At 44.5% G+C, this 22,278-nt stretch overlaps 1 protein-coding gene across 4 annotated transcripts in view; it reads left to right on the top strand.

Annotated features, from left to right (window-relative positions):
* Positions 1-2,094: 2,094 nt before the first annotated feature.
* Positions 2,095-22,278, top strand: part of hprt1l (hypoxanthine phosphoribosyltransferase 1, like) — a 191,592-nt gene continuing 171,408 nt past the window's right edge. Inside the window, exons 1-3 of one of the 4 annotated variants that reach the window (XM_041190926.1) lie at positions 2,095-2,335; positions 6,991-9,139; positions 14,426-14,532. In XM_041190926.1, the coding sequence (XP_041046860.1) occupies positions 9,137-9,139; positions 14,426-14,532 (110 nt within the window). In that variant the 5' untranslated portion in view covers positions 2,095-2,335; positions 6,991-9,136. Of the gene's footprint in view, positions 2,336-6,990; positions 9,162-14,425; positions 14,533-22,278 lie in introns of all 4 variants that reach the window. The other 3 variants (XM_041190929.1, XM_041190928.1, XM_041190925.1) reach the window with 3 other exon arrangements.

Raw genomic sequence — 22,278 nt, 5'->3', positions numbered from 1 at the left:
TTCTGCCCAAGACTGTGCTGACTCAACATCCACTTTACCAATCCCGTTCTCCTTTAATGTATATTTTTCAAGTAACCATCCACTTGCATTTAAAAAAAAAGTGTGAAATCTGCTTCATCCAATCCACATGCTAAACAACCACAATCCAGAGGTTTCTTTTTTGACTTCTTAACTCTTCTTATGATTATATGATAAATGTACGCCCTCTCAATATCGTCTCGTCAACCAGCAGAAGCAATCTCTATTATTTATCAATTTATTTTTAATCTTTCATGGGATGTGGGCATCACTGGCAAGACCAGCATTGGTTGTTTATCCCTAATTACCTATGATCTTAATTTCCTCTCCTATCACCTTAGCCCCACAGTTAACAGTGTTTCACAAATATTTAAATGGCTGTGAGATGCTTTGGGGTGCCCTGAGGTTTTTTTTTCCCCTTTATTCTTTCATGGGATGTGGGCATCATTGGCAAAGCCAGCATTTGTTACCCATCCCTAACTGCCTTTCAACTGAACATTTCAGAGGACAGTTAAGAGCCAACCACATTGCTGTGGGTCACATGTAGGCCAGACCAGCACTAGATGGGGTTTTACAACAATTGATGATAGTTGCTGTGGTCACCATTACTGAGACTAAGTTTATATTCCAGATTTATTAATTGAATTCAAATTCTACCATTGTGAGATTTGAACCCAGGCCGCAACAGCATTAGCTGGATCTCTGGATTACTAGCTCAGTGATACATCACCACTAAACCACCCTCTTAACCCATGAAAAGTGTTATACAAATACAAGTTATCCAGCTTTCCTTCCTTATCTGTCTACTACCTTTGATGACGTCTGTGATATATGAGCAACTTGAGCAAACAGATCATTAAAACTTTCTATTATTAGATTATAATGAATGATAATTGGATGCTATAATTCCTAAAATTAATACTTTACGCACAATCTAAAAACAGATGGGCTTTCTTCCCCTCATAGTTTTGTTGTTTAGTTGTGCAGAAAATGAATAAGATGCAATTAACATTGATTGCCTAGCCCAGTTCCTATGGCCTCGAAATTGGATCACACCAGCATTGTTAAACTGGAGCAGGCAGGATTTAACATGATCGTCTTAATCAGGGCACCTAAAATAATATGCAGAGCAAGATCAACACTAATCAGATTCCAAAGGTCAGGGGACGTGAAAGGAGCTGAGTTTTTGTCACTTACTGAATCCCTCACTCACTGGGCAATTCAATGCTGAGGCCTTTGGAGAGGGTCATTCAATTAGCTCTCTATGCAGATGAATTGCCCCTGGTATACTAGGTGGGGAGATGGAATGTCTTTTTAGCCAAAACAAAAAAAAATTAAAAAGTGAACACCGAATACATTGGGGCTCTTTCGTCCAGAAGACAGAAGATTGTGGGGTGACTTGACTCGTCAGTGTGATGATGAGCTTCAATAGGGTAGACGTAGAGAAGAGTTTTCCATTCATGGAGGCTAGACCAGACCCAGGAGCCTTAAATGTGATGGTCATTGATGAATTCAGTAAGAAATTCAAGAGAAGCCTCTTTGCCAAGAGTATGGTGGGAATGTGGAACTTGCTACCACATGGAGCAGTTGGAGGCAAACTGCATTGAAGCACTTAAGGAGAGGCTAGACAAGCAAGTGATTCTATACGTGAGAGAGGAAGGAATAGAAGGTTATGCAGATGGGGTTGGAGAAAGTAAATAAAGTGGGAAGAGGCTCATGTGGAGCATAAACACTAGCAGAGACCAGTTGGGCCATATGACCCTGCACCCATGCTGTAAGTTTGCTACCCTAGCTGACATCTCCAAAGCCCGGGAGACATTGACAGTGATTGACAGGTGAGGAGAGAGAGAGAGAGAGGAGGAAGGTCCATCACCCCTCCCCCTCCACCCCCCCCCGCCAGTGGGAGGTTGCCGGGGTGACGCACTTGTTGATTTGACAGGTGAAGGACCGGCGCAGGTGCCGGTGATGATGAGGAAGGAGCGCGGGGGGGGTGGGCGGGACCGCGGCTGGCGTTGCCGGGGTGACGGTGACACTGATTGACAGGTGAGCACGCGCGCTAGAAGTAACCATCGGACCGCAGTGACGTCAGTGGGTATCTCCCCGCTCCCCAGCCGCAGTGAGGGTGCTGCAGCCGCTCAGCTGTTTTGGTTGCCCTTCGCCCCTCGGAGGTCACAGACAGACAGACAGACAGACAGACAAGACAGACAAGACAGACGGAGTCAGCCTCCAGCTGACGCTGCCCTCTCCAATTCACCAGTCGCTCAATCTCGGCAGCTGCAGCGAGTCAACGTACCTTGCAATGGCTTCGGGACTGATGGTAAGCATCTCCCTCAGTTTGCGCATTGCTTCAGCATCTAACCTGAATGTTCCATTTGCTCAGGGTGGGTTAGTGTTCAACAAGCATTGACTGTTTGCAACGCCATTGAGGGTGGTTTTTGACCACACACATGTATGTATGAGTGTGAGTGTGAGTGTGTGTCTGTCTCTGTCTCTGGTGCAGTTGATTCTCCCCCCCCACAACGCACAGACGTTGCGTTACATCATTTTTTTTTTGCCCTGGAAGTTTATTTAAAGTGCACTTGTTTGAAATTTCTTCTGACATGCATTTGCTGAATGGCCTTTTCGCTATTACGTGAGGTAACATTCCTGAGATTTGTTGTGAATAGCTCATTCCATAACAGACTCATCGCCGCGATTTGCTGAGCGAACGATCGTTCTCAATCATTCAATTCTCGGTTTGTGTCTGTAAGACTGGAAAGTTCCGCTTCTCTCTCCCCCCCCGCCCCCCCCCCCCCCCCCCCCCCCCGGCCAGGTTATAATTGTTGTTATTATAACACTGAAGGTCGGGGACATTTGTTTTAATAGCTATCTGCCCTGCTCCTCCCCCTCGTATTCTGTGTTAGTTCTGAATTTCATGGGAGAGTGAGGTTCATTTGTGTTAGCAGGCTGACTACATTTGGTAAATTACTTCTTGTGTCCTGAAGTGATTTGGGGGAATAAAGTGAACGTTGCCTTACTGTCAAATGATTCAGAAATGTACCTGCGTTTAAAAATCATTGGGAGGCAAGTTTCACTGCAGTAGTCACTGACAGTTTCTAAGGAACATTCAACTTAAGTTTTAAAATATTACAAGGATTTTTATGGAGCCGATAAAGAATGTCTCTTTCCTTTGATGGGGAATCTAAGACCAGGGGGCATAATCTTAAAATGAGAGCTAGCTGCTCAGGAAGCGATTTGACACACTGTAGAAATCTATAATTCCCTCCCTCATAAAGCTGTGGATGTTGGGGAACAATTGGAACTTCCAAGACTTGAGATCAAGCTTGGGACATGAAACTAAGGCGAGTAAATAAAATTAAGATTGGTCATGGTGACCTGAATGACTGAGCAGGCTTGAGGAGCAGAATGGCCTGCTCCTTGTTACTATGAATGGATCAACTGGCTGCTGTGATATTGACTGTTTTGTTTTGCTGGGTCACTATGTATATTTCACCTTTGTTATTTGCTTAAATATACGATCGGGCCCAAGAATAGAATTATGAATGTAATGTTCCATTTAAAAAAACATTTGTCCACTTGCAACAAAACAAGATCCTAGAATTATAATTCACTTCTGTACCCCCATCTATCAAGTCTTATCTTGCATACTTTGCTTTTCTAGTTTTTACTTGAAATATATTTTGCTGATTTAAAGCAAGGGATCTTAGCACTGTTGAACAATATTGAGGGGGCAAATATTAATGTTAGGGTTCAGGCCTCTTCCAAATCACTATCTCCTCATGCACCATGCCCTAAAGAGGGTGTTGGTGACCATGACTATCTTCCAGGGAGTTTTTTTTCCTCACTTCGAGTGCTAATTTTCACAACCACTGACAATCCTTTGGTTCCTATGAATTAAAACAGGATCTTGTGTCGCATGGTGCCCCCAGTGTAAGGTATCTGAGTGAACACTGGCACATAAAAACATTAGGCCAATTTACCCGCTTGAGCCCATTCCACCATTCCTACGACTTTATCCATATACCTGCCATTTCCCCATAATCTTTGATAACTATGGCTAACAAAAATCAATCACTCTCTTTTTAAAATTAACAATTAATTGAACTTCAATTGCTGTTTGTGGAAAGAGTTTCAAACTTCTACCACGCTTTGTGTGAAGGAGTATTTCTTAATTTCACTCCTGAAAGCAATAAATCCCTTTTATTCTCTGAGGTATATTGGAAATAATATCAGATATCCTGACATGTCCTGGAATTTTCAGGAATTATCACATTGTCACGGTACATCTTTGACAGCCTTCTGTCTTGTGAGACGGTGGTTTGTGCATGGTGGTCAACTCTGTGTTTAAGCATTGCCTGGTGTGGTTCAGGAGCCCCACTGTGGCCTGCCTGGCAGTCTCTGCCACATTTGCTGCAAAGGAAGACAGCGGGCTGAGATGGTGCATGATTCACTGGCCTCTGTTTTCTCTGGGCTCTCTTCTCAACCTCTCCTCTTCCAATGCCCCTCCACACAATCAGCCGCTGAAGACTGTCTCCCAGTTGTCAGTGTCAATGTCTGCAATCTTTGTATCTAGCTCGCAGGTGTAGTGTAGGTATGGATGCCCAGCAGCTCATATGCCAGTGGCCTGTTCACTGTGCAGAATGTCATAGGGTATATGGCCGTCATCCATCTGATGAACGTGGCCAAGCCAGCATGGACATTGTTGGCTCAATAAGTGTATGTTGGTGGAATTAGAATGTTCCAGGACTTCTACGTTGGTGACCTTGTCTTACCAAGAGATGCCAAGGATAGGTCTGAGACAGCAAAGGTGGAAACTGTTCAGCCTTTTCTCCTGCCTAGCATTTATTGTCCGGTTCTCACCACTGTAGAGGAGTGCACTGAGGATGCAGGCTTAACAGATGCGCAGCTTGGGTTTCACAGTCAGATTGCTGTTGTTCCATACTCGCTTACTCAGCTTAGACATAACAGCTGAAGCTTTGCAGTGCATGTGTTGATTTCAACATCAAGTGACGGATCGCTGGTGATTGTGGAAATCTTTATTCCCTGACTGGGAATTGACCCAGGCTGCAGCGGTGACAGTGCCAAATCCTATCTGCTAGGCCACCAAGGAACATGAGACATTGTTGGGGCAAGCCATAGCTGCCAGTCGCGTCAATAAGTGGCAGATAGCCAGAGCAGCCTCCAGGTATGGAGGCTAGCTGCAAAATAAGCTGCCTCTCCTGATGAATAAGCAGCTGGTGATGATGGCAGCAGGAAGTAGAGGGTGGTGACTCTACACCATTCAAAACCCCATAAACCTACTTTACAGCACCCTGTGATGTGGCAAACAAGGGCCACATTCAGTAAAGCCCAACAAAATCCTTCAACCGTGGATGAGCTGATGGCTGTGAAGGCTTGTCTGATTATTGAAACCAAGCAATGCCCTGCCAAGACAGTGTGGGACCTACTGTGCAATCAGCCTCCAGCGCTAAAAGACAGGACTTCCTGTAGATGGGAAATTTCTTCGAGCCCTTTGACGATCAGCTAGCGGTGATGGGGGGCAGGGTTGTGAAATCAGAGCTTCTAGCCACGACCTGACATAAATTGACCACTCCACTCTTCATCAAGGCAGAAGGCTTTGTAGCACTGTATGAGCAGCCCTCTTCAGGATTAGCTCTGTCAACCCCACTATGGGAAGGGGCTAGAAAAGGTGCCCCAACAATAATCTGCCTTGAACCAAACCTGGCTGAGAAACTGCATCCAGCATCAGCGGCCGAAACTCTCAAAATCCTACGAACGAGGTAGAATCTTGGAGATTGCAAGAGCACCCTGTTGGGATCAATGACTATTTTATTTTCTAACTCTTTCACAGGATGTGAGTGCTGCTGGCAAGGCCAGTGTTTGTTGCCCACCCCTTGCATTTGAAAGGGCATTTAAGAGTCAAACCACGTTGCTGTGGGTCTGGAGTTGCATGTAGGCCAGACCTGGTAAGGATGGCAGATTTCCTTCCCTTTAAGGACAATAGTGAACCAGATGGGTTTTTACAACAATCAGTGATAGTTTCATGGCCCACATTCTCACGGCAGGCGAATGGTAAATGCCAAGCTGCCAAAATCCCAGAGGGAAACTTGAAGCAGCTGCCACAACTATTTGCAATTTGTACCTATTTCAAGATGTGGGCTTTAAATTCAGTAAAAAGGCCATCAAGTCTTATAGATTTCTTACAAAACTAAATTAATCCTTTATTAAGTAGGGAAAAATGATTTTAAGCCCATACATAGGTTTACAAATCACTATATGATAAGTCCTAGCTCTCTGATTAAACTAGCTCTAATTACACCTCTGTTAAGGCAACCGTAAAACACATATTTTTGAAGACGCAGGCAAAGTAACATAATACCCTGAACTGTCAAATCCAAAGTGAGTTTTCTTAACTTCAGTTTCTTTAGATAGCAGTTTGAATATATGTTGGAGGCTTTTCACACTTGTTAGATCTTAGAATTCCTTCCCTTGCCCACAGCCTTCTCTCCTTTATACACATTTTCCCCTTTGAATGCAAATTCCCATTGTTTCACTATGTCTTTGGACTTTACCTCTCTAATAATAAGAATCTCTCATGGTACCAATTATACCTGTAATCTGTTAGAAACAGTGTGTTCATTTTTCCCAACTTCTCCTGGCTAGATGAAACATTTCACCTCTCCTTTGAATTCAAGCTAGCTTGGTTTGTTTAAAAATCCAAATGTTCCCTTGACACCTCACATTCTAAGACTTCACCTATGTTTACCTACTTAACATTTCAAACCTAGTTTATCTTCTGATACATCAAAGCCTTCAGATCAGCTGCTATTAATTCAATTAAGATACACACCCCTATTACTCTACAATAAATTCCAATAATATCATGAAAATTGTTATATTTTCCTGACACTGTCATTGAGACTAACTTTATATTCCAAGTTATTTTTATTAATTGAATTTAAATTCCACCAGCTGCCGTGGTGGGATATGAACCACTATCCTCAGAGCATTTGCCTGGGCATCTGGATTGCTCGTCCACAGACATTCCTATTACGCCACCATCTCCCCGACACTCTGTCTTAAGCACAAAGGGCAATCAACCTGCCACCAGGACAAAGTGAAAGAAACCTTCTATTCCAACCTTACTGCAACTCTGGTAGCTGTACCAACGGAGTCAACAATTATACTTCTTGGCTTTGTTTGAACACTACAAGAAAACATCAAGTTGGAAAGTCCAATTCAAACACCCCCTTCCCTGTGCATTGAACACAACCTTGTGATTACTGACACCCATTTTTGCCAAAAAATGGTGTCAAGGTATCTTGGCAACATTCAAGTTGAAGCACTAGTACTTAATAGAGTTTGTGATAGTCAGGACCAGGGATTGCACTGTAGTTACAGTGGATGAATGCTGGACAGACGGCCCACTCATTCACTTGATATTGGTGTTAGAGGCAAACCCCAAAAGGAACTGACAACTGCGACAGATATGGAGAAAATTCAAGGTCTTTGGCCTGTCAAACAACATCAAGTTCAAGGAATTTCACGAACAAATCAATTGGAAGCTACAGGGGCACATAGTCCCACATACCACACAATGTCCAAGATGATTGGCAATTATTGAAATCCATCATCACTCATATATGCCAAGGAATCCTTGGACACGCTATCAAAAGACACCAAGACTGGTTGATGAGACCGTTCATAAAAATATGCAAACTCATCGATTGTAAACAGCATTGCAAACCTGGCAACAGGATCCAAACACTACAAAAAAGAAGCTTGACCCCCAGACTGCCAAATCTGAAATTTAAAGAACCTGTGATTTGAAAAGCGAATAGTGGACAGAGAAGGCTGGGGGAATTCAATTTCTCAGTGACATGCTTTTTTTTTCAAGGCAAACAATGAGACCTATGCACCCTTGCCCACAGACCTCCACTGGCGTGATCCGGAGATGGTCTCTCTCCTCAGGACATCTTCAGTGTCAACATTCACTGGAAAGAGCACTTTTGTAGAATTCTCAGTCAGAACTCCATGGTGGACATGCACCTGCTGGAGAATGTCCCACAACACACAATCCAAAGTGAGCTAGATGATGATCCAAGACTTAACAAAGTGCTAACTGTCAACCAGATGAAGAATAACAAAGCTTCTGGTTCTGACAATATCCCTGTGAAGTACCGAAAAAAGGAGACATACTGATCTCCCAGGTACATGCCCTATTTGTGAAGCTCTGCAAAATGAAGAAACTCCAAGTCACCTTAGAGGTGTCATGATGATCTCAATCTTCAAGAAAGGCAAGTTAAACTGTAGAAACTCCAGACACTCTTACCTGTTGACAAAGTCCTAGCTAGGTTACTTCTTCATCGCCACGTACCAATTGCAGAGGAGGTCCTCCCAGTGTCACAATGTAGCTTCTGAGCCACCAGACAAACAACCGACAGTCTAACTTCAGGAAAATTGCAGCCAGCAGAACATCCCTTTATACATGACTTCCTTCAATCTCTCAAAATCTTGTTACGTGGTGAATTGAACTGCCCTTTGAAAGGTGCTACGGCAAAATGGACGTCCAGCTAAGTTCACAAACATCATCCATCTCCTACATAATAATACGCAAATAACAATACTGTGCAATGGCTCCATCACAGAACCCTTCCCTGTCAAAACAGGCATCAAACAGGGGTGTGTCATTGCACCAACACTTCTCAATCTTTTGAGCAGCAATTCTGCAGATTACTACAGAAAGGCTTCCCCGCCCCCTCACCCACCACCACTACCAGGTCATCCTTCATCAATAATGGTACCAAGACCTTCCAATCAACAAGAGCAACCACTGAGAGAGGGCAGTGAGAGAGGCGGAAAGAGAGGGCAGCTGTTCAAGCCAATGATCTGCTACCACCTCTATTGACTGACAACTGGTGTCCCCACTGTGGGAGAGCCTGGAAGGCTAAGATAGGGCTCATAAGCCATTGGGAACCCACAGCCAGCACTGGCATCTCACTTAAACGCAGCCATCTGCAAGAAAGAATCATCCTCGACACCGATTGAGATGATGATTGTGGACCGTAGATATGAGAAATTGTCAAAACGTCCAGTGTCACATTCACAGTGCTGATTGATGGTATGGCACATGTTTTCTCAAGGTAACACGTACAGAAGAAACATGACTAACACAGTAGATTATGAACATTAATTATTGTTCATATTTTAAAGTTGTTTTGGAACTTTAAAAGGCCTGAATCTCTTGCTGTTTTGTGAAGTGCAGTTGCTTATCGATTACTTTGCCATTTAAGATTGAAACCGCCTGATCAGCCTCTGTTGTGTCCTCCCTTTTCCATGGCCCACCGAGCAAGCCTTCTTCTTAGGCTCTCCACTGCCATAGCCCTGAACACTCACTATTCTCTAGTTTCTCTCCTATCTCCCCTCTTGCTCCTCCGAGTCCCATCTTGTCCATGAGATCCACTTCCTTCTCCCTTGATTTTCTTCCCACTAAATCATTGACTACCCAATTGCTCTCCTGGCTTCTCTGTTAGTTGATATTATTCTCTTTCCTATAGTACCGTCCCACTGCCCTTCACACCAACCATCATCACCTCTCAATAAAGCAGCCCTTGATTGGCCCGTCATTGAAAATGAAAACCCCATCTCCAACCTTCCTTTCCTTTTCAACATCCCTGAAGGTGTTGCCATCTCTCCAATCCATGCTCACCTTTCCCGGAGCTCTGTGTTTGAATCCTTCCAATTATGTTTTGGTACTGAAATGCTCTTATCTCAAAGTCACAAGGTCTTTGGTGCCTGTGCCAAGGTGGGAGAGCAGCAGCGTGGGACTAATGGGAGAGTTCTACCAAGGGCACAAATGAATTGAAAGACGTTCTCTGACAAAAATAATCAGGAATTCAATAATGCCTTTACTTGAGTGGTGTGAATGTGGAACTCACTACCATATGGAGTGATTGAGGTGATTGATTCATTAAAAGGAAAGCACTACTTAGTTACAGCACAGAAGGAGACCATTTGGTCAATGCTGGTGTTTATGTTTTATGTGAGCCTCTTTCCACCTTATTTCATCTCCTTAAGTGAATCTTATTCTCCTTGACCACATCCAGATGATAGCTAATTCCATGTTCTGACCACTTTCTCAGTAAGAGATCTTTCAACTAAATTCCTCATTGATGTATTGGAGACTTTTTTTCATTTGTTCATGAAATGTGGGTGTCACTGTCTAGGCCAGCTTTGATTGCCATATCTAATTGTCCTTGAGAAGGTGGTGGTGAACTGCCTTCTTGAAGCGCTGCAGCCCATGTGTAGGTACACTCACAGCGCTGTTAGCGGTTGGGGGCGGGCGGGGGGGGGGGTTGTGGAGGTCCAGGACTTTGGCCCAGCGACAGTGAAGGAATGGTGATATATTTCTAAGTCAAGGTGGTGAGTGGCTTGGAGGGGAGCTTCCAGGTGGTGGTGTTCCCATGTGTTTGCTGCCCTTGTCCTTCTAGATGGTAGCGATCATGGGTTTGGAAGGTGTTGTCTAAGTAGTCTTGGTAAATTCAATGGTACTTCAACAATGGTGGCATTATTATTCCAATGATGATGCTTAAGTGTGCATCTCTCCCAATTTTTCTTCAGGTTTGAAGGCTCCATTTAGAAAGGCATCTCCAAAGCTTCACCTGAGCTTATAGAGATTTCCCTGGGTGGGTAATTGTCACAACATCTTGCACTCCAGCTGGTTGATTCTTGTATTTAACTGTGCAGGTATTTTGCTTCAGACTTCATGCTCAGGTTGGGGAAATTATTTCTTTTTTCCAGCTTTAAATTATTTTTATCCTCTTTGAGAGGTAAGATTGAAATTGGCTCACTGGATGAAGACTGAAGCCTTGCACCAGCTGCCCTGGTTAGATGGCCAGGTTTGCACATGGCTTTGATCTACCCTGTTTGCACACTATCACTTGCGTCGTTCCCAAATTACTAAAGAGGGTGTGGAAATGTGGTGTAAATTGATTCTGAAAATATAAAAGAGTAAGTGGGACCTGAATTACTGGAAAAGATGAATCTGATTCATCGGAAAGTTGACAAGTTCAGCACAAACCTGGAGCACAATTTTTGAAACCAACAATACACACCTATACCTGTTCAAGTGAAGACCTTACTATCTGTTTCTGACTCTGGGTCATTTATTCTGGCCACAACAGTATGTCTTCACCCCTAAATGAGAAGCTGCTATGGCATCCTATTTCTCGGGGCATCTGAGAAAGATTAGTATTTTATACTGCATGGCTTAACACCCAATAAGGATTCTTAACCTAGACCTCAACTTAATTCATTCAAGGCCTTTGTAAACAGGGAGCTAGTAAAATAAGAGCGGACAGTTACCCACTCATATAATTATTAGGGCAAAGGCTAACCTGGCAAAGCAAAGTAAATTAACGAGCAGTGTGCTATGACCAAAAGATTATAAATGCCACAGAAACATCTATTATTCAATGGAGAGAAGAATAAGTGAGCTGATTATTGGGGTTTAATTTTGCCATCTCCGAAGGCAAAGTTGAACTCCAATTGATTGATTGATTCTCTTCTTGTCGCCTCTGATTTCATGATTAGTAGACAGAATTCCTTTGTTCTTGTAGCATGTTCATTATTGCAGAACTGGAACATTTTGCAACACTAGCTGCAACACTGGGGAGACATGAATGTGACCACAGGTGTGTCTTCCTCGACACTTGTTCAACACTGGCAACTGAGGCATTCGGGCTTCCGGCAGTAGCTCCTCGCTAAATGTTGGGACAAATTATGGCGCTGCATAATAATGTGAGAACTATATTGTTGGCCTTCCAATGAGTAGGTTGAGAGCTTGGCCATCTGCAGCAAGTTTAAACTTGTGTTTCCAGATTTGGGTATTTACACTGCAAAAGCAAGAATGCAGGGAATGGTACACTGTTTGAAGTACCCTCCTTCAGACAAGACGTAAAAAAGTTTTTCCTCACATCCCTCCCCTAAACCTCCTGCCCCTCATTTTGAGCTTGTGTCCCCTTGTGACTGACCCTTCAACCCTCAACAGCTGCTCCCTATCCACCCTGTCCATGCCCCTCATAATCTTGTACACCTCGATCAGGTCACCCCTCAGTCTTCTGTGCTCCAACGAAAACAACCCAAGTCTATCCAACTTCTCCTCATAACTTAAATGTTTCATCCCAGGCAACATCCTGGTGAATCTCCTCTGCACCCCCTCCAGTGCAATCACATCCTTCCTAAAATGTGGCGACCAGAACTGCACACAGTACTCCAGCTGTGGCCTCTCCAAGTTCTATACAACTCCAACATGACCTCCCTGCTTTTGTAATCTATGCCTTGATTGATAAAGGCAAGTGTCCCATATGCCTTTTTCACCACCCCACTAATGTGCCCCTCTGCCTTCAGAAATCTATGGACACACACGCCAAGGTCCTTTTGTTCCTCAGAACTTCTTAGTGTCATGCCGTTCATTGAATACTTCCTTGTCAAATTACTCCTTCCAAAGTGTATCACCTCTCAATTTTCAGGGTTAAAGTCCATCTGCCATTTATCTGCCCATTTGACCATCCCGTCTATATCTTCCTGTAGCCCAAGACACTCAACCTCACTATTAACCACCCGGCCAATCTTTGTGTCATTCGCAAACTTACTAATCCTACCCCTATGTCATTTATATAAATGACAAATAATAGGGGACCGAGCGCAGTTCCCTGTTGCACGCCATTGGACACTGGCTTCTAGTCACTAAAGCATCCTTCTGTCATCACCCTCTGTCTCCTAAGCCAACTAAGCCAATTTTGAATCCACCTTATCAAATTAGCCTGTATCCCATATGCATTTGTCTTCTTTACAAGTCTCCCATGTGAGACCTTGTCAAAGGCTTTGCTGAAATCCATATAAACTACATCAACAACACTACCCTCATCTACACACCTGGTCACCTCAAAAAATTTAATCAAGTTTGTTAGGCATGACCTCCCTCTGTCAAAGCCATGCTGACTATCCCCGATCAAACCTTGCCTCTCCAAGTGGTGATAGATTCTCTCCTTCAGAATTTTCTCCAATAGTTTCCCTACCACTGACGTGAGACTCACTGGCGTGTAGTTCCCTGGCTTATCTCTACAACCCTTCTTAAATAGCGGAACCACATTAACTGTTCTCCAGTCCTCTGGCACCTCTCCCGTAGCAAGAGAGGAATTAAAAATTTGGGTCAGAGCCCCTGCGATCTCCTCCCTTGCCTCCCTCAGCAGTCTGGGACACAAAACATCCGGACCTGGAGATTTGTCCACTTGTAAGCCTGCCAACACTTCCAATACCTTGTCACTCTCTATATCAATTTGCTTAAGAACCTCGCAGTCTCTCTCCCAGAGTTCGATACCTTCATCCTCATTCTCTTGGGTGAAGATGGTTGTGAAGTATTCGTTCAACATTCTAGCGATGTCCTCTGGCTCCACCCATGGATTGCCCTCTTGGTCTCTTATGGGCCCTACTCTTTCTCTGGTTATCCTCTTCCCATTGATATACTTATAGAATATCGAATAAGAGCAGGGAAGTTCCCCCCAATATCCTGGCAATATTTATACCTCAACCAACAGAAATAAAACTGGTTAGCTGATCATTATTCTTTTCGCTGTTTGTGGGACCTTACTGTGCATACATCATAAGAAGCAGGAGCAAAAGTAGGCCACTCAGTCCATCAGGCCTGCTCCACCATTCAATAAGATTGTGGCTGATCTGATTGTGGCCTTAACTCCACATTTCTGCTTGGCTTCCATAACCCTTGAGCCCCTTGTCAATCAAAAATCTGTCTAACTCGGTCTTGAATATATTCAGTGACCCAGCCTCCACTGCTCGGGGAAGAGAACTGCAAAGACCAATGACCCCCTGAGAAATTTCTCCTCGTTTTTGTCTTAAATGAGAGACCCCTTGTTTTTAAACGGTGCCCCCTAGATCTAGATTTTTCCACCAAGGAAAACATCCTCTCAGCATCTATCCTGTCAAGCCCCCTCAGAATCCCTGCTCAACCTTTTCCTCATAAAATAACCCCTTCATCCCAGGAATCGCCTAGTGAACCTTCTGCGTTTCCTGCATTGCAACTTCCAAAAAGTACTTCATTGGCTGTGAAGCATTTTGGAATCTCCTGAGGTCATGAAAGGTGCCATGTAAATGGTGGCTCTCTCTTTGGATGTCTTGAGCATGCCTTTCCTTCCCTATGATGATGTGGGTCTTGACCTCCTATCCAGCCTCTACCTCCAGAGGCAGTGGCATTTATAAAGCACAGCATTAACTCTACTGAGAGACAAAGCTGTGAAATGTATCAGATCCCTTCTTATGTTCTTAGTGAAATGCAATTGAAGTTGTATTGGAATAAATTTGGAATTAACTGCTATTTCAATTTCTACAGATCAGTGACAATGAAAGTGGTTACGACCCAGAGTTGTTTTGTATCCCAAAACACTATGTAGAAGATCTGGAAAGAGTTTTCATTCCTCATGGTCTTATTATGGACCGGTAAGCAATGTTACTCCATGCTTTATGCTGACCGCCTCCCATTGTCTTTGAGCTAATGTCCTCTAACTTCCAAAGCAGACTTTAAAGCAGATGTATTATTTTTTTCACATCACATCATCTATTTGAATATGATCTACCTTTTTTTCTTGAAGGTGGAAGGACAAGGAGATTGTTTTAAAAAAAAATGTACGGGATCCTTGCTTTATAAACAGAAGTATAGAATAAATAAGCAAGGAAGTTATGCTAAATCTTCGCAAATCGCTGGCTTGGCCCCAGCCAGTCCATTTGATGCTGGGTGGTAAGGCACAGTTCGTATGTGTTTAATGCTGTTTAGACTGGTGAAGTTCTGAAATTCAGCATTTGTAAATACGGCTCCATTGTCTGATACAATAACTTTGGGCAATCCGTGAGCCGTAACCTTTCGATGGTAGCATGAGTCGTAGGTGATTTCACCTCAAAAACTCCATCCATTTTGAGTGTGCATCGACTAAGAGTGAAAACATTGTGCCTAGAAATGGACCCGCGTAGTCTATGTGGATCCGTACCCATGGTCGACCAGGCCATTCCCAAGGGTGTAGTGGGGTTGTGGTTGGCAACTTTTGCTGCAGCTGGCACTGCTGATAGTGCTTGACTAGCTTCTCGATATCTGCATCTATACCAGGCCACCACACCTAACACCTGGTGAGTATTTTCATTTTAGAAACGCCAGGGTGGGTGCTGTGTAATTCAGTTAGGAGCAGCCCTCTGCCTGGTACAGGAACAACCACTCTTGCTCCCCAGAGCATGATGCCATCCTAACAGCACAATTTGTATTTGCGGGTAAAAAAATTGTTTCATTTCCTCAGAGACTGGTTCGTTTAATCATCCTGTAAATATCTGGTCTCTAACTGTGGACAGAAGCGGATCTCGACTGGCCCAGTTCCTGATCTGCTTCATGCAATGTGTCTGAGAAATTCAATGCAAGGGCGATTTCTTGGGGTACAGAAGTACACATGATGCTCTTTAGCAAGGGTAGCTGCCTAAAGATGTCCGCGTTTGTTGTGTATATACCAGGTCAGCATTTGAAAGTGTATTCGTAGGTGGGCAGAATGAATGCCCATCACTGAATTCTTGCTGAGGCTATTGGCGGGATAGCCTTGTCTTCTTTGAAAGGACCCAAAAGCGGCTTATGATCGGAGGTGCTAGTAAAGTGCCTGCCATGTAATTACTGGTGGAATTTTCTAACTCGGAAGACTATTGACAGTCCTTCCTTCTCAATCTGCGAATAACTTTTTCCAGCCACTGAGAGGGTTCTTGATACATAACTTGTTGGCCTCTCAGAGCAGTTGTCCATTTCATGGGAAACTACTGCCCCAACACCATATGGAGAGGCATCGTAGGTCAATATCAACTCTTTAGATGGGTCAAAGTGCACTAACAAGTTTGAGGGGTGCAGCAGTTGGTTTACTCTGTTGACAGCTGCCCCCTGTGGTGCCTTCCAGGACCAACAATGGTGTTCCTTCAGCAGTGTGTGCAAGGGGGCCAGTATAGTCGATAAGTTGGGTTAAAATCGTCCATAGTCATTTACTATCCCTAAAAATGATTTGAGTTCCGTGATATTTGTGGGGGAAGGCTCCTCCTTCATCACCTTTACCTTTTCTTCCATGGGGTGTAATCCTTGTCCATCTACACGGTTCCCCAGATGGGTGACCTCAGTGGCTTGGAAAGTGCATTTCTCGTTTTTTAGGTGAATTACCGCTCCCAGAAATCTTTTTAGTACCACGTCTAAATTTGCTAAATGCTCATCCTCTGTCAACCCAGTTATGAGGACATCATCAAGGTATACAACCCATGGTAGTCCCTGTAGCAAACTCTTCATCACCCTTTGAAACATTGCGCATGCTGAGGACATGTCAAAAGGTAGGTGTGTATACTGGAATAGGCCTTTGTGTGTGTTTATTGTGACATACCCCCGGGATGTGTTATCTAACTCGAGTTGATGGTACACGTGCCTCATAGACGACTTATTGTAGGATTTGCCTCCTGCCAGCTTTGTGTACAAGTCTTCAATTCTTGGAATTGGACATTTATCCAACTTGGCGGCCTGATTAACTGTTAGCTTGCATTCACCGCAAATATGGGCGATCTTATCCAGTTCCAGTATGGGAACGATAGGTGCTGCCCATTCCGAAAATTGAACCGGCTGTATGATGCTTAGTTCCTCCAACCTGTTTATCTCAGCATCCACTTTTTCTCTTGCCTTAAAAAATTGGGGAGTTGCCTCTGGATCAACATAAATCTTGGCTTGCAAGCCTTTGATTTTTCCTAATTCATTACGAAAGATGCTGTCATATTTTTAACAATTCTAGCTGTCCTGCTACCCACACTTGAAAAATCTCGGACCAAGTTAACTTGATTTCTTTTAGTCAGTCACGGCCCCGAAGGCTTGGTCCTTCCCCAGTCACTATTATCACCGGGAGCTGGGCTGCCCATAACTCGCAGGTAGCATGGTGGTGCCTTTTACTTTTATTGCTTCCGGTGTATAAGTCTTCAACTGGGCAGAAGCTCTCTCCAGGCTCAAGGGTTGGATACCTTCTCTCAGGTACTGAAACGTGTGCTCACCCATCACTGTGGCTCATGATGCCCCTGTATCCACCTCCATAACTAGAGGCTCCCTTTTTATGTAGAGTGTGACAGTAACAGGGTTTGCTTTGACTGCTTTAAGATTAAAAAGAGAGTGAATGTCAGAATCAGTTACTTCAGGCTGTTTCACATTATGTATTTCTAACATCTTTGCTGGCTGGTTACTTGGCAGTCTGGACTTAGCTCTGCACTGCTTTATCAAATGCCCTCTTTTGCAACAGTAATAGCACTCGGCCTCCTTAAATCTACATGTTTCATGAGCGTGGTTACCCCTACATCAGTAACATTTCAACTTCAGGATCGCTGTCTGATTCCCTCCGGTATATTTTTTTGATTTCTGGGTGATTGGGAATGATTCCGGCTTCGTAGCTGCTTCAGTGATTTTGGCGCCGCGTCTGGCTGCAGGTTCCTGCTCTAACTGTGTAAACAGAGGCATTTTGCAAGCTCTGCAGCTCCCGGAAATCTTTTTTCCGTGTTTTCCGTTGCTCGTTTAAAATTTACATCAACTTTTGCCAGCATCGTTGTGTATGCCAAAACTAACCGATTCCATAGCACGTCATTCAAAGTGGCCCTGAAATCTCAATGCTGTGAAAATTGCTTCAACTTAGCAATGTAAGTCGCGATCGATTCACCTGGGGCCCTCACCCTCATACTAAATTTGAATATCTGCATAATAACTGATGGTTTGGGTTGAAAGTGGCCCTTCAATAAATCCATGAGGCCACTGAACGATTTGGAGTCTGGCACGCTGGGGCTGTGGGAGTGAGAATAAGGCTGTAGGTTTGACTCCCACAGATGCTCAAAAGAATTGGTTTGTGCTTTACCTCCTCCCCTATTTCGTTGGCCAGGAAATAAAACCCAAGGCGCTCAATGTACTGGCTCCAGTTCTCTGAGGAGGAGTCAAATGGATCCATCCTCCCAAAGAGAGGCGTCCTGGTGAGTGTACCATCAGCAGATGTAGAGATGTACTACCAAGAGGCTTCTTTAGTTGAACAACGAGCTTTTATTTACAGAGCTGCTGGATCAGCTGCAGGCCTCTAGCAAGGCTACAATACGTCCCCTGGAGTAGGAAAACTCCACTCCTTTGTAAGACTCCCTGCGCTAGGTGCTGATTGGCTGTTCTGAACACGTGACCCTTACTCACCAAGGCTGGCCTTAAAGCAACAAGCACCAAACTATGTGACCAGCCTTCTAGTTGTTAAAGATATCAAGGGTTATGGGGATCGTGAGGGAAAATTATGTTGAGGTGGAACATCAGCCACAATCTAGGTGAATGGCAGGGCAGGCTCGAGGGGACAAATGGCTTCTTCCTTCTATTTTCTGTGTTCCTAAATTGATGAAAATGGCAGGGCATATTGAGAAAGCAGTTGACTAGGCAATACTGTATGCTGGATTTTATAAATAGAGGCATAGAGTTCCAAAGCAAGAAAGTTATGGTGAACCTTTTAAAAACATTGGTTTGACTTGAACAGGAGTATTGTGCCCAGAATTGGACAGCACACTTTAGGAAGGACGTTGAAAGCATTGGATAGAGTGCCAACAAGATTGATGGGAATGTTTATGAGACTTCAGTTACGTGGATAGATTGGCAAAGCTGGGGCTGCTTTCTTTAGAAAAGAGATCAAGAAGAAGGGTCATGAGGGGTGGGGACAGAGTGCATAGGGAGAAACATCCCGTTGGCGGAAAGGTTTGAGAAGCAGAAGACACTGATTTAAGGTGATTGGCAAAGAGGCAAAGGCCACATGAGGAAAAACATTTATACAGTGAGTGGTTAGGATGTGGAAAGCACTGCCTGAAGGATTGGTGGAGGCAGAAAAAAAATTGGCATGACTACGGGGAAATGTAGAACTAGCTGAGTAGCTTTGCAAGAGCCAGCATGAATATGATTGGCTGAATGGCCTCCAGTGCTGTTATCATTCATAGAATGATTCAATTTTATGATCCTATTGCTACAGAAGCTGGGCTTGTTTCCCTTGGAGCAGAGCATAGAAGGTTCGGGGGTGATTTAATAGAAGTGTTCGGTGAAGCAATTAGATACAGTAAGTAAGAAGAAACTGATTCCAGTGGCAGAAGAGTTGGTAACCAGAGGACATAGATTTAAGGTAAATGGCAAAAGAACCAATGGTGAAATGAGGAGAAATTCTTTCACTCGACGAGTTATGATCTAGAAAGCACTGCCTGAATGGGTTGTGGAAGTAGATTCAATAGTAAAGTTCAAAAAGGGAATATGATAAACACTTGAAGGGGAAAAATGTGTAGGGCTTTGGCCCTTCCAAAGAGTTGGCGCAAACATGGTGGGTCGAATGGCCTCCTGTGCTATGTCATTCTATGATTCTGCAACTTGTACTTGGATTACACGAACGTGTGGTTGCTAATTTTCCATTGTGTAAAAGAGGAGTATGTTTCTCTTTTTTTTCCCCTTGAGGCTTTGTTGCTTTCTAATGCCATTTATAGCACTCTCTGAGGACTGGCAGTTCTCCCACTTCAGTGCCAGCTGAAGTTGGCTTTAAAACGTGTGAAGGGCTGGATTAGGAATCACTTTGCCTAACATCACACCTGCCAAAAGCCAATAGGCTTCATTGGTGACAATGTTGGAATGCTGAGGAGCAGGAGGAACAGACCATAATTTCCTAAACACTGGGAGTTTTGCCAATTGATGGGCGGTGGCAGATATTCCACTTGCCTTTTAAAAAAAGAAATGAGAAAAGGCACAAATCAGGAATTTTGTGGATCAGCAATTCCTTGGTGACACAGGAAACATTGGAAACACTCAACAGCGCAGGGACCATCGGTGAAGGACGAAACGAGATGAGTTAACGCGCTGAATTTTACAGGCCACCCACTGACAGGAAGGCTGGTGGGTGGATCAGTTATAATTAGGGTGTCGTGCCATCTCTGGCATACCCCCTCCATCACCTCGCCTGCCCCCGCCTCTATTGTGCAATCTACGGCAGGGTGGGGGTGGGGGTGGGGGGTTTGGTGGTGGTTAGCGTCGGGTGGGCAGCCTGCCAGTGCTCAATTGAGGCTCTTAATGGGCAATTAATGCCCCGATAAGGGCTTCATCCTGATGCTGCTCTGATTCACTGAGTGGAGGGAGAACTTGGCGGGTGGCTGGCCAGTTAAAGTGGGGGATGGGTAGTGTAGGGGGAGTCTCTTGCCAAGCCCTTGGTGCCAAACTGAGCACCTCCTCCTCCCCACCCTGCCCCAATATGCCCCATACTCCCCGCTTGCCTTGGGCCTGTTAGCCCGGCCCCAGCAAGATCCCGGACATACCCGAAGGTCCGGATCCATTGCTGAACGCAACCTCCTTGACCTACCTGCAGTACCAGCACTGACCACCACCGTTGCTGGTGCCGCCGGTGGGCAGAGTCACCAACCTCCCTCCTAGAGACAGACAGAAGTCCCACCTCTTTCTAATTAAAGGGCCATTGCCTGAAAAAAAAAATTAGCAAAGCTGGGGAGAGCCGGCTCGTTGGAGGCGGCTCGCCCCCGACATTTGTGCTGGGGTGCGGGGAAGCCCACTCTCGGCGTCTTAACCCAACCCAACGTTTCAGGTCGGCTACCTAACCTTTCATCAGAACTAATGCCACCTGAACTGCTGGTTTGTTTTTCCCACCGTTTCCTGTCTTTATTTCAGGTCTCCAGCATCCTCGGTATTTTTTGAAGCCTTTCTTCAAGGCACGCGAGGGGTGATCGCAGTTTGCAGTTGATACCCAATCAGGGGTCGTGGCAAACTATGGGGAAGAAGGACTTGCAAATGGAAATGGGATCCTTGGCGTCGTTTCCCAGAGAGCTGAATATAAAAATTGGGCAGCAAGGTTGAATTTATGCGAGGTATTGTTTAGGTTGCTTTAGGGGTGCGTTGTACCGTTCACAGCATTCCATCATAGGAAAGGCATTGGAGCCGCAGGAAGGATCCAATGAAGATTGACTCAAATGAGTTGAGGAATGAGAGTTTGAGAGGTGGTGAAGAAAAACATGATAATGCAGTGGGTTTGTGGAATTAGGATGATGACTCGTAAAGAATTAACTGCACCAACTTGTTGGCACGAGTGACATGTTTCTAACTTGCAAATTGGGGCTTTGTCATCACAACACTTACATTAAAAAGGCGCTATATAAAAGTATCAAAACCTCCCAAGGCCCTTCACGGTCGGGCTGGCAAACAAGATCTGACACTGACCCATATAAATTGATGTTGAGGCAAGTGAACTTGTGGCATGGTCAAAGAACCTGGTTTTAAGGAAGAAAGAGAGGCGGAGAAGCAGAGGTTCAGGGAGCGAATTCCAAAGGATCTAATAGAAGTTGGGAATTAAAAGTTGTTCTGGTCCAGGACTGGACACCCAAGTTTATGGTACGATCTGGTTAGAGACCAACAACCTGTTGTTTCAAGTAGACAAAGTTTGGAGATCCAAGGTACTTTCCAAGAGAATAAAGTCACAAGATTCCACAGTTTTAGAACAAACAAAATAAACTTTACTATACAAGGTCAGAAAGATAAAACAATTGATCAAATCTATCTGATACTTTAACATTCAGGATTAACATGAGGTACATGTGAGTTAATGGACAAACTGTGGTGGAACACCCCACACTGCAAAATAAATGGCAAATGTGACCAAGACAGATTCCACGGATTTCCCAGTAATCCACCCAAATGTCACTAGACACTAAGAGCGAACCAAAGATCGAACCTCTGAATTCCTTTCAAAAGTTGCTCTGACTCCGAATGCCTCAATGGCTGTTCACCTCCCAGCAATCTTGTCTCCTGACACTACGTTCTGCTCGATTAGAATCGGCACTGAAGCACCAACTCACAGTCACAACTTTAGCTCTTCAGCCATGCTAAGCAGAACACCACTCTTCCAAAGGAGTACCTATGCGCTAACCACCTACAGCACAGTCACCAACCTTCTGACTTCTCAGCTCTCCAGGGCTTCTCCGTGGCCTTCACTATTTGAAGTCTCTCTCTCTCTCTTTGTGTGTCTCTCTCTCTCTCTCTGTCACTCCCTCTCTCTCTCTCTCTCTGTGTGTGTCTCTCTCTCTCTGTGCGTCTCTCTCTGTGTGTGTCACTCTCTCTCTGTGTCTCTCTCGCTCTGTGTCTCTCTCTCTCTCTCTGTGTAT

The sequence above is a fragment of the Carcharodon carcharias genome, chromosome 7, assembly GCF_017639515.1.
Source record: "Carcharodon carcharias isolate sCarCar2 chromosome 7, sCarCar2.pri, whole genome shotgun sequence".
Lineage (NCBI taxonomy): Eukaryota > Metazoa > Chordata > Chondrichthyes > Lamniformes > Lamnidae > Carcharodon > Carcharodon carcharias.
The sequence above is the reverse complement of the archived record's forward strand: the minus strand, read 5'-3'. Positions and strand labels throughout refer to the sequence as shown.